Source organism: Ovis canadensis, chromosome 13, assembly GCF_042477335.2.
Source record: "Ovis canadensis isolate MfBH-ARS-UI-01 breed Bighorn chromosome 13, ARS-UI_OviCan_v2, whole genome shotgun sequence".
NCBI lineage: Eukaryota > Metazoa > Chordata > Mammalia > Artiodactyla > Bovidae > Ovis > Ovis canadensis.
Genome location: NC_091257.1, coordinates 86,660,714 through 86,674,038, shown reverse-complemented (window position 1 = coordinate 86,674,038; position 13,325 = coordinate 86,660,714). Strand labels below are relative to the sequence as shown.

General features: G+C 43.5%; 1 protein-coding gene across 8 annotated transcripts in view; it reads left to right on the top strand.

Moving 5' to 3' along the window:
* PTPRT (protein tyrosine phosphatase receptor type T) overlaps window positions 1–13,325 on the top strand; it is a 1,160,687-nt gene that overhangs the window by 541,073 nt on the left and 606,289 nt on the right. For all 8 annotated transcript variants that reach the window (XM_069548590.1, XM_069548586.1, XM_069548589.1 and 5 more), the window contains exon 7: window positions 3,615–3,908. In XM_069548590.1, coding sequence (XP_069404691.1) covers window positions 3,615–3,908 — 294 coding nt within the window. The remainder of the gene's footprint in view (window positions 1–3,614; window positions 3,909–13,325) is intronic.

Genomic DNA, 13,325 nt, shown 5'->3' with positions numbered 1-13,325 from the left:
GTTTAAGCCACCCAATCTGTGGTATTTTGTTATAGCAGCCCAAACACCTAAGACATCCTCTGCGGAAGATTTCTACATATAACATTAAATGGGCAGAGTCATGTTTTTTTCCTTTAAATATTTTAGCCCGACTGTTGAATCTATGAATGTGTTGGGTGGGTCATGGTCATGGGAACCTAGACATTTACTGTGCTTGGTCTGGTGGAAATCTTAGCATATTTGTATTCGCCAAATATTTGGGAGCCTGGAAGCACTAGGTTTATGACCCCTACATCAAGTTCCATTTGCTTACAGGGTAGTGCTCCCAGGCTTTAGCTCCTGCAGCAAAGGGTGGCTTCAGGGTCCCTGAGAAGTGTCAGCTCTTAGGGGCATGTGGGCTGTCAGGAGAATCTCTGTGGATTTCTTTTATTCTCAGCATAGAATCTTTAAGAATTCATGCAAGGTCTTCAAAAAGGTTCCTGAATTCCTGAAATGATGTACAAAACTCTAGGTAGTATGCTTATGTACATTTTCCTGAGGAGAAGAGTCTAGAATTTCTCATATTTCCATAGCATCCTGCATATCCCCCAAAGTTAAAGATAACTTGTATAGACTTCTTTTAATGATCTTCCCGGCTATCTGCTTCAGCATCTCAAGTATAGGACGAGAAAACCCATAGGCAGATATGCTACCTGGACCCTGAGTTCTAAAGCTGTCTACACCTTCTTCTAACTTCATGGGCTCTTCCTAGTTCTTGGTCTCCTTTCTGATGACTCTGGTGGTTGAATTAGATGGCTTCATAGCATTCTTGCAGTGTCTGGCTGAATAGCTCATCTCAGAGAGGAAAACTGTAACAGGTACAATCTTTCTGTGCATTATTTAAAAAGGCAGGTACCTACCAAAAAAAAAAAAATCATTCCTCCCTTTTTTTCTCTTTGATCCATGAGTTCATGTGCCTTCATGTGCCAATTATAAATCAATAAATTAATAAAAACAGAAAGAACAAAAGAATAATCTGATGGCTTCCTGGGATCAGGTACAGGAAACACTGGGATGTAGTTTGTGATCTATTCTTGAGTGATCACAGGGAAGGACAAGTCTGCATATGGACGTGTAAACTAGTGTGACATTTGAGATGGACATATTTATATCCTTGAGGGAATGTTTGTTACTATACTTGCACCTACCATCAAAAATACATGAAGAGACTAAGCATGTGGAGAGACTGATACTTGATTTTCTTTCTGATGGTCAGCAATTTACTGCTCATGCCTAAACTAGGAGAGTAGAAACTAGGGTGGAAAGTCCATGGAGGAGAACTTATTGTAACCACTTGTTCAAGCCTTAATGTATTGAAGTCTGCTAATCTTAATTCTGTCCAGGGCCTGTCTGTGAATAATTTTACTAAGGAATTGGGCAGAGTCATCACAGAGCTACAAAAATATCACCTTTGGGGCCTCATTGGAGACTGATGGGAACTCTGGAGAGTAGATAATGGTGATCCAAGGGTCTATATATTTAAAATGCACAAAGGATGAGCCCAGAAATTATCTGCCTGCCAACTTAACTTCTCTACCTGGAACAAATTATCCAAAAATCAATTTGCAAACACCTTTAGATAACAAGGCATTGAGAAATATCCTCCATGGCTTTGTAAAGAAAAGCATCTAGCTTGACTAATCTGCTTAATTTCCTCCTCTGACCAAATGGCAGGTTATAATAGTGGCAATTTGAACTTGTCCCTGAAGATCTGCTTCAAGTCACACTGAGAAAATATTGTCCATCTTTGCTTCATAGATGATTGTTCTCTTTCTGGAGAATTTTCGTTGCTAGATAATTAATTAGAAAGAAAACACTGAATGAGACCTATCTTCCCAGAGCTCCCACCTGAGTTCCAAACTGAAACTGATACCTGCCTTAATAGCCCAGAGGCCCTCCAAAAGTTCTTGAACATAGCTTTGGTGTACTCCGTCCCAAATGCCATCCCCACCCTTACTTCCTAGTTCTACACCAAGAATCACTAACTTATTCATACCCTTGGACAGATAACCCACTTCCTGAAAGTTGGTCCTAAGAAAATATAAGACAAGAAGGACTGGAATCATTTGCACAAAGATGTTTGTTGCAGCATTATTTACCTCCACAATACTTGAAACTACTCTAATGTGCCCTGTAATCAGAGCATAATTCTTGAAATTATCTGATGCTCTCTTCTATCACTACTAAAGACAGTGATGTTAAAATCCACATTGTGTATAAGCAAAGTCCTTTGGTTGTAATAAATGAGGGAAGAAAAGAAAATCTTCTCTGAGTCTATGTGTCACTGTAACTACACACAAAAATGATTTAAGTATATGAATAGAAATTGGAATGGAACATGAAGATATAAAAATGGCAACTATATTAGGTGGTAAGGAAGGGGAATTGTTTTCTCTTTCTACTCTCTTCTTTATTGTTGTTCCACTGCTGATTTTTGCTACAAATAAAAATAAATATACCCATACTGGTTTGTAGACAATGGGTATCAAGAGATAAACAGCCTTCCAAAGGGAGAGCTGGTGTTGGAAGGCAAGCTGATGTGGGTTCCCTTTTGCCTTACTTGTTCCACTCTCTTGGTTAAGGGGTATGATCACTTGGGTTCTCAGGATTTTAATCCATCAAAATGGAGGTGCTAATATCCCAAGAATGACACTAATAATGCAAATGAAATTTTCTGGTAAGTAAGTATAAAGCAAGTGTTAATTTCTGCAGCTTTGCCAGTGAGCTAAAAATTGCCAGAGAGAGGCCACCATTAGTGCCTGTTAAAATTCTAGTCTGTTTAGCTGAAGTTATAGAACTTAGTAAAAGAGAGGTAGCAACACATAGGAGATCCAAAATAGCTCAGCGTGACTTTTCCCTTGACCCTTGATTTCCCACTGGCATCACTGTGATCGTGACCCTCTCTCTGTGGAGGAAGTTTTTAGAGTTGTGGAAGAAGAAGTTGAACTCCCATTGTGCCATCATCCTTTTGCTAATTCAGCTCCTACCACCATTCCACAGATCATTCACTAACAATCTGTGTGTTCCCATAAAAGAAGTGTTTGTAAACCCCTGACTCCCATGGGTTTTGAACCAAACTCTGATTTAGTAAAGGCTGGTTCTCATTTGAGGATAGAAAACAGACTATTAGCCCAGGCAGCTTTGCTGCGTTCAGGAAAAATCACAATGACCTTCTTTCTTTCCTTTCTTTAAATGAAGGAGTTTTGATGAAAGTGTTGGCCATTCAGTTGTGTCTGACTCTTTGTGAGCCCATAGACTGTAGCCCGCCAGGCTCCTCTGTCCATGGAATTCTCCAGGCAGAAATACTGGAGTGGGTTGCCATTCCCTTCTCCAGGGAATCTTCCCAACCCAGGAATCGAACCTGGGCCTCCTGCATTGCAGGCAGATTCTTTATCATCTGAGCCACCAGGGAAGATTGAATATAGTTACTGAAGAAATATTGATTCAGGTATTTACATACAATTACTTAAATAACTTAATTGATTTTAGGCTATTTTCTCTGGCTCTACGGAATTCTGCTCTTTGTCCTCATATGTCTGAAGTCCGTTTTGTAAACCATTTGCGTCTGACATCCTTTGCTGATTCCTGTCTTTCAGAGCCTCCCACGCCCATCGCCCCTCCGGAGCTGCTGGCCGTGGGGGCCACCTACCTGTGGATCAAGCCAAACGCCAACTCCATCATTGGAGATGGCCCCATCATCCTGAAGGAGGTGGAGTACCGCACGACCACGGGCACCTGGGCAGAGACCCACATCGTCGACTCTCCCAACTATAAGCTGTGGCATCTGGACCCCGATGTGGAGTATGAGATCCGAGTGCTGCTCACACGACCCGGGGAAGGGGGCACGGGACCACCAGGGCCTCCCCTCACCACCAGAACCAAGTGTGCAGGTAGGACCCTTCTTCCCGACTGTTTTGAGATGTTGTGCAGTGGCTGTGAGTGATGCTGCTCTTGAAGTTGTGACAGTCATTCCTCAACTTCTTTGGTATAAGTGTGCATCCTGTTGGGGTAATAAACAGTATTTGGTCTTGCCTTTGAGGTTCTGGAGGCATCTCTGGGGCCCTCCTGGCTTCACCTGTGAGTCTAAGAATCACCTAACTCTAGCTCTCGTCTAGCCTCTCTAGTCCTGGAGAGTTTCCTGGATTGGACAGTATTTCCCGGGACACTGGTTCCTTCTCCCCAAATACTCCTGGGACCTTTGGAGTATGTGAGGCTTCCTACTGCTGACAGCATCTCTGAGGACTCTTGGTTCTGAGTCCTTGAGGGGTCCTGATCTCGCTTCTTTGAGGGCTCCTGGCTGTGTCCCTGAAGGGTCCAGCTCCGGCTGTATCTCTGCAGGCTCCTGGCTCTGACTGTGTGACCTGAGGCTTCCCTTGATCTGTGTCTTTGAGTGCTTCTGATTCATCTTGCATATCCTGTGTCTTTCTGATTTTAGTTTTGTCCCTGGGCTGGGCTTGTGACCCGAGTGAGCTCTTGGTTTTAACAATGTCCTTGAGAGCTCCTAGTTCTAGTTCAGCCACTGAGGTGCTCCTGGTGCCTTCTGGCTCTGAAAGCATCTCTCAGTGGATTCTGAAAATGCCTTCATCCCTCAGAGCCTCCTGCCTCTGTGTCCCCTGGGGGCTAGACTCTATTAGGAATCTGGGTTGGGATGGTCTGTCCAGAGGTCCTCTGAATTCTAAATCCCTGCAGGCTCCTGGCTCAGTGTTTCCTTCAGCCAGGCTCTGACAGTTTGTCTGATGTTCCTGGTGATGCTAGAGTTTGCAGACTAGAACTGTGTCCTAGAGGGTTCTTTGTATCCAACCATATCCCCAAGAATCTAGGCTTCTGTGATGTTACTAATAAGGGGAGCTAGCTAGGATTATACCCCTGATTTGTACCCTTAGATGTTCTGACTTCGAATGCAACTCAAGAAATTAAAAGGACTTAGTGTTAATGTGGGATTTGTTTGTTTTTGTTTTTGCAAATCACATTATTTATTTTATTTTTCTTAAGTAACCATTCGATATATGTACTTTTATCTCATATATAAATGAAAGAATTGAGACAACATTTTTAAACGTTTTATCCAAAGTCATAGAATTAGCCAGCAGCACCCTCAGGGTTTGCACTAAGGTTTTCTGACTCAAATGCCCCTGATCATTGGTCACACATTGGTACATACATAGAGAGAGCTGTGTGCCATTGGTTTGGTATCTAGAGCTGGAGGTGCTCCAGTGGAGGACCAGTGACGTGGCAACATGAGCTGTTGACTTCTGAGGGGGAAAGAATCCCTTCTGCCTTCTGGGTGGGGAGTGAAGGACCCATCAATACAGTCATTTCCATGGAACAAGAAGAAAAATAAAACAGGTAGGCTATAGTGCAACATAATGTGTGCCTAAAATCACTGCACTGTTCAGAGTTACACAATAAAAGCTTCCGGGTTCATGGAAAAAAGTGGGGCAGGGTCACACCTTTCATTCATGACAGGCCCATAAGAGAGCAGCCTAGTGAAAATGGCGGCCCAGCTGTACTTGCACATGTCCACCTGTATGCACATGTACAGTCTTAAAATGTAATACAAACGGGGCATTGCCTTGAAATGTCCTGAAGTTTGCCTGTGGAAGTGGGCATCAGAAGACCACAGTCCATGAGCTACTGGGAGGAGGTGGAGGAGGACTGTCTGAAAGTGGTGGTGAGTTGATCCACATGTGGATCAACATGGCTTATAACACACTCAGTGAACAGAGGGAGCAGGGAGATATTAGAGGTGGGTGCGTCTGGGGTGTTCCTCCGTGGTTCAGTCCAGCTGAGTGCAGTTGTCTGCTCTGCTAGTGTTTCTGTGTGCAGCATCACACATAGCCAATGTGAAATTCATGTTATACTCACATTGTTCCCTGATGTGTCAATCATGTTGGAGAACATTTGCATTTTGGAAACAAGTGTTACAGTAGAATTGACTGTAACCAGTTTAGTGCCTCTTGGTCCCCTGGAGAAGGGCATGGCAACCCGCTCCAGTATTCTCGCCTAGAAAATCCTATGGACAGAGGAGCCTGGCAGGCTACAGTTCATAGGGCTGCAGAGTCCAGTGTGGCTGAAGCAACCGAGCAGCAGCAACAGTGCCTCTTGGTAGCACGTAACCCAAAGTTGGTGAGTATTTCTATTGCTTGGGAGTATTCCTTTGAGTGTTATTGAATCACCGTGATGAGTGGAGACGCCATTTTCTTGATTGGTTTCAAAAACCAATCGTTGGTAGAATTCCTCACTGAAACCTGATTATAAAACTTACTACTTAAAAAAGACATAAGGATATGTTATTAAACCAGGTAATGCCTTATCTCAGCTTTGCAATTCAGTATTCATCCATAAAAATAATTGATTTGATCCTGCCAATGAGACTTCTCTCTTTCCACAGGGTTTCCAGGGGTTTTGATCTTTATAAATGATATTCAGAGTACTTTAGCAGCCCCCGTGGACTTATTTGCTGATGATCATATAATACATTTTGAAATTCAATTGCAAGATGATCATCTCAATAAAAATTTACAATCTATTGCAAACTGTTGCCACGGCTGTGTAATGGATTTTGCATGTTGAAAACACAATTGTCTGACTATCACTATAAAAATTATGAGTTGAAAACACTGTTTGTGGTTTTATATTTCAAAAATGTTGATGTTTAAGTAAGTTATGCCTAAAATCTTGAATAACCCACATCTTACAAAATGTGTCGTCAAAAAGGTAATCTTCTTTTCCACAATTGCTGCTGATAGTAGACTGTTCTTTGCCTCATAATTAATTTTTAAGAGAATTCTAGGGCTGATAGCCATTTGTAGAGACTGCTTATTGGGGTTGGTAGTCTGAGCTTTTTTCCTCCCTGTCTCTCTTCTATTATTAATCACACTGGAAATGTACTCATTATTTTACACAACAGAAAATGAGAGAGTGTGGAGTGTGGAAGGTATAATTTCTACCCAGAGGAATTTACAGACTGGGTTAAGATTCCAAGAAAACAGCAAAAAGGGTAAAACATAAAGTCTGGTATTGAAATGGCAAACTTTGTAGAGAAAAACAAGTTTGATGTGGAAAGCGCAATGCTGTTACATTGATCTAGAGTAGTGGTTTTCAAAGTTTTGTCCCTGGACCCACATCACTGGCATTTCCAGGGGACTTGTTAGGAATGCAAATTCTCAGGCCATGTCCCCTGACCTAGTGAATCAGAAATTCTGGGGGTGGAGCCCAGAAATCTGTGCTGTAAGGAGCTCTTTGAGTGATGCTGTTGCACGCCCACATTTAAGCACCACTGATATAGCGACACACTCAGATACCACTTTGGTAGTACAGCCATCGTATTGTTTGATCCTTGAGGCAGTTCTCAGAGGTAGATGGAAAAATACTGACGCACAGAATCATCAGACAAACTACAGATCACTTATGTTCTTATAGCTAAATGTATTGACCTAAGGAACTGCCTGTCACATGGTTTGATGGAGGTTCCTCTGCACATGTGGGTGAGACTGAGTAATAAAGAGACTGGTAACTATGGAGACAAGCTGAACATGAATGACCACCATGCACAGCCGCTATAGTCTTGCTCATCACATGTCTACTTAGTCCCTTCCATGTGCCAAACTCAGTGCTAGGTACTGGTGACAGTGGCTTGCGACTGGAAGCCACAGGCTCAGGTATTGAGAAGATGCCAGGGACCCAATTCAGCGAGGGCAGGTGGTGCGTTCTGGTTCTGCCAGGTTTGCCAGGTCACTAGGTAGATTCTTGGAAGCACTGGGAGCAGGTTCCAATCCTTAAGGTGAGAGTTAGCCATTAAACTGGAGCCTGCATAGATTTATCATACAGGAGTCCGGGGATGGGAGGATAAGAGAAGAGAGCCACAGATGCCGCTCTAAGACTCAAATGCCTGGGAAATGAGTGATGGAGCTGTTTTCTGAGATGGAAAGCACAAAAGATGATTTAGGGTCAAGAAAGCCAGCCTAGGTTTGGCTATGTTGTGTTTGAGGTGAAGCTGTAAGCAGGTAATGACAGATGTCAGTCTGGAGCTCAGAGACACCAGCAGATTCCCTCTTCTTCTTCCATGAGAACTACCTCATTGCACCTGGATTTCAAAGCCAAAAGGACTTCTTTGTACCAATGAAAGCAATTTAATTCTCGTTCTTCATGCTATTCTCTTGAGATGCCTCATTCAGTTATTTTTTCAAGTCGTCATTTTATTCCTTTTGCTCAGATTACTCATTCACCATCTTTTCTGAGATACAGGCCTGGGGAGCAAAGACGACAATGTACACCAAAGTGCTCTGAAAAGCTCAAAAGGCTCATCAGATGCCTATAATGAAACAAGTCATTATTTGTGGCTATTATTATTATGGGTATTATGATTATGAATCATGATATCAAAACAGAAAGCCTTACTTGTTCACTTCTCTGAGTTGACTGGCATTTGGAAGGGTGGGTCATCCCCCATGATGTTGTGTTTCATCCTCCCATGGGAAATATCATTCTGGAACATAATGATCATGTTGTAGCCTGGACTCTCAGAGATTTTCTGGTCTAGAGTAGCAGGTGGTGTCCTCTGGCACATCCACAATAGCAGATAACCAGTAATAGGAGTTGGGCCCCAGGAGAGCTCTCTCTTGTCCATATCAGCCTCACCTTGAATGCCATCTCTGATGAGATGCTCATGTTCTCCCATGGAAGACCAGGCTACTGCTGGGCATCTGGGGTAGTTACTATTATTCAGTACACAGTGTTAGCCTGGTTACTGTTAAACTCTGGATCGGATCCTATGTAGGAGCAGAGAGTATCTATTAGGTTGGAAGAGTAGGGACAGTAGGCAGGCTGTTCTCATCAATTGTCTTGACTGCTCAAGGAGAATCAAGGGCATTGGCATTGAGAATGGGGCCCAAGGTCAATAAGTGGGAAGGTAGGTGAGAAAATGGGAGGTGCACACATCAAACTGGTCCAAACGGGCCCTGCATCTTTTCTGCAGGTACCACTGTTAATGGCCTGAGCACTTGCCTGTTGATGTCTTAAAATCATCACCCAGCATCACATGGAAGAGACTCTCCCTCATTTTTACCCAAATCTGCCTCCACGCAACACTCACTCACAGATCCTGATCTTATTCTCAGGTGACATTTTCCCCCGTATCTCAAAAACAGGTCTTCAGCAACCTAAAGTTGTCTCTCTTATGCTCCAGAAATCTCTTTCCCCCCAAAGCCCTTCTTGAACCAGACCCTGGGCAGCTCTCTTCACATCAGAGTTATGGAATCACACATTAACCATCCAACAAGCCAAGTGATCACACATCCCCTGAGATTGCTTACTCTCAGAAATCAAAGGGCCCTTGCCTGGGAATCCACTTCACCGCAGTCTCAGAGAGTTCAGGCTAAGTGAATAGCAACTTGATCCAGCCAGACACGCGACTGTATGAGACTAGCTGCTGATTTGGAGGGCTCTCTGCCTGTTACCTCCACCGGAGGGTTGATTGCACATTATATTTTATTTACATATTTATGGGTTTCTACTTGAAATGATATGTGTCTCCCTCTCTCTTTTCTCCAAGGAGATAAAAAAGAGAAATTCCAATTGCTGGACTCAATGAAGTGAGAGTAGTCATTAGAATTTAGTGAAAAGAATAGGGGCTTTAGAGCTAAAAAGGTTCTGATTTTGATTCCAGGCTGGCACTTGCTAGCTGGATGAGCACGGGTGAATTATTTCTGTCGGTGCCTTAGTTTCTTTTCCTCTATTTGCAAGAGATGATACTTGGACTATTTTGTTGTGGAGCTTCAGTGAGACAGTTCATCTGCCTAGCAGAGGACCCAGAGTAGAGAAGCCCCTTTTAAGGAATATTTAAATATTTAGAGATAATCTCAGGCCTAAGAAGATTTCCTTACTGTAGCATGATGGACTCTGCTGGAAGGGATTTCTCTAGTTGCTAGTCTCTGTACTTTCTCAGCAGTGGATTCCTGCAGAAGCTCTGGTGAGTGGCTGTGCAGATCTTCTGGGTCTTTCATGAGTGGCTTCAGGACCCTGAAGGGGCTGCAATGGTACCTGTTGATGGGAATGGGAATTGTCACTTTATGGTTCTGTCTCTAGTCTTAAGGGAGAGAAGCATGTTTTCTAGGCCCTTCTCTCTTTTGGGAGGCCAAGGCTAGTATGATTGAGGCTTTGCAAATAGGGAATGGAGGCAAGACCTGACCCTCTGCAATGAGCATCTTCGGGTGGATGTGTTTTTAGTCTAGGGCAGAATGTAGGAAAACAAAAAGAGGGAAAGAGGAATTTAGGATCTAGAAAATAAAACAGAGTTTTGTGAGGCTCTTGTTGTTTTCATTTCTATAAGCGTCAGTTTCACTCTTTATAAGGTGGCCTGGCATAACTTTTAGGGCTCTGAATTAGAAATACATGGGGATTCCTTCTGGGCAGGATGGTGGTATGAGCATATAAACATCTGACTCCATCTCTGCACTGCCAACATCCTGGTAGGAAGATCCATAAATTTTAGGGAAACACAGCACAATTAGCCAACAGAAGTCCTATCACCATTGTACCCAGAATCAAAGCAAAGCCTAAAGACCAAGAAGCTCTTTAACACTGTGAGAAGCCAGGGGAGGGGTCTCCCATGCAAGCCACCTTGTGCTCAAAGGGACACTGTTGCCAGAGCAGTGCAGGTCATCCCAGACTGATGGCAGCTACAGAAGAGGAACTATGACCACCTCTTCGTCACAGCGATTTGGAGAAGGGATGCTGGCTCTTCCTTCACGTCCCCTCCCTCCTTTCGCTGCCTCCACTGCTTTGCCACCCCCTTCCTTCTCTGGAGCGCGGGACTTCAGAGAGCGTTCTTTCCACGGGGATGATAGAAGGGGAAGGCCTGCTGTCACCACACTTGGTTCAGGAGCCGCTGTGCGAGCCGAGGAGTGTGGCAGAGGAGCCGGCATCTGCTGGGAAGCCATCCGATGGGCTCATTCATGTCCTCCCCCCAAGGACCTTCTTCCCTCCTGCCCACCACGCCCAGTTTCCGGGAGTGGTTACCTCGGACCCGCCTACTGTTTGGCTGAGAGAAGAGGAGGAGAAAAGAGTTTTCTTCCTTTCCACCTGCAATGCACAGCCTCAGAGGTTCTCCTCTCAACCTGGATGCCCTGAGTCTCTTCACTAGATGCCCTGAGCATGGTGTCGGAGTGAAGAGCAAGGGCTCAGTTAGACACCTCTTAGCAGTCCCTGGAGGGGGCATCTGGAAGCCCCTTAACTGTTCTTTCTAGAACGTGGCAGCGCTTACTCTTCTTGATTTTGTAGCCTTAGGTAAAGTTCCAAAAAGCCCTATGACACACCCTGTTATGTGTAGATTTTTCTGCCAACCTCTGCTCCCTAGAGCAGCGATCCCTACCCTTTTATAGCACCAGGGACGGGTTTCGCAGAAGATAGTTTTTCCATGGACTGGAGCAGAGAGGATGGTTTCAGGATAACTCAAATGAATTCCATGTATAGTGCCTTTCTTTCTTTTATTATTTTGTTGTGATATGTAATGAAATGCCTATACAACTCACCGTAATGCAGAACCCGTGGGGCCCCTGAGCTTCTTTCCTTGCACCTAGATCACATACACAGTTTACAGGAGGCGGCACACTCCTATGAGATTCTCATGTCGTGATCTGACAGGAGGCAGTGCTCAGGAAGTAACGTGAGTGATGGGGAGCAGCGGTAAATACAGATGAAGCTTCAGATGCTTGCCCACTACTCACCCCTTGCTGTGCAGCCCGGTTCCTAACAGTACTGGTACTGGTACATAGCCTGGGGATTGAGGACCCCTGCCCTAGAGAACTGGGGCCACCTGAGAGGTGAAGTCAACAAACTTACCCTGGTGAACACTCCTGCATCCCTCTTTAACTTTGAAGGCTGAATTTGAAGAAAAAGTGAGCCATAGAGAGGTATTAATGATACAAGCTAATGTTGTATTTTATTTGTTTATTAAGCTAGCTGGATTAAAGACATAGCCCCCAAATATATTAAAATTGGATGTCAGTCATTCCTGTATCTATGGAAATGTTGAATAACAATACAAAGAAAATGGATGATTATAGTGATAAAAACAACAGCTACCCAGCTTGAGTATCTACCATACTTGAAGCCTGTTGTACTAAGCTTGTTATGAGTACTATTTTACCTGTAATTCTTGCAGCAACCTAGTGGGGTGTGTATAATTTCCTCCATTGACTGGAAGGTAAGTGACTCACCCAAGGCCATATACCTGCCCAAGTGGCTTAGCTGGGAATTGAACTTCTAATTACATAATTGCAAAGCTTCAGATCCCTCTCATCCTGCTGCTGCTGCTGCTAAGTCGCTTCAGTCTTGTCCGACTCTGTGCAACCCCATAGACGGCAGCCCACCAGGCTCCTCCATGCCTGGGATTCTCCAGGTGAGAACACTGGAGTGAGTTGCCATTTCCTTCTCCAGTGCATGAAAGTGAAAAGTAAAAGTGAAGTCACTCAGTCGTGTCTGACTCCTAGCAACCCCATGGACTGCAGCCTACCAGGCTCCTCCATCCATGGGAGTTGCCAGGCAAGAGGACTGGAGTGGGTTGGCGTTGCCTTCTCCTATCGTTCTCATATTACCCCTGAAACCCAGCGGCTAAATTTTGAAAGCATAAAGCACCGTGACCAAAAATGCACTGATGAAAAAGTTGAATATTAGAAAAGCTATTGGTCTAATGCTTCGTATCAGTGGGTCAAAAGATGAAAACCATCAGATCTTCTCCAGAGAGACTGAAAAGTAATTTGAAAAAATTCAGCCTTCATTACCAATCAGAATTCTTAGTAAGCTAGGGATGGAAAGGCACTTTCTTATTTCTAGCAGAAAATGTTCTTATAGCCTCAAAGCCTGAGAGAATAAATGAAACAAACAAAAAAAGCTATTAGAACTGCTAAGAGATTCCAGTATTATGGTCAGACACAAAACAAATAAACAAAAATCAATAGCTATATGCCAGTGATCACTATTATAAAAAAAAAATAAAAAGTATCCTATTCTCAAGTGCAATTAAAATATAAATACTTAGGAGTAAACCAAGAGATATTCAGAAACTGTATGAAACCACACGCACTTACAGACTTTATTGAGGATGATAAAACAAGACCTGAATAAATGGAGAGAGCTATATCATGTTGCTGGATTAGCAGATTTAATACTGTGAAAATATCAATGTTCCCCAAATTAATTTATGGGTTTAATACAATTGCAGTCAAAGTCCTAATGAGATTCTTTCTGGAACTTGACAAAGTGATTTCAAAATTGATCTGAAAGAAGATATAAGAAAAAGTACTGAA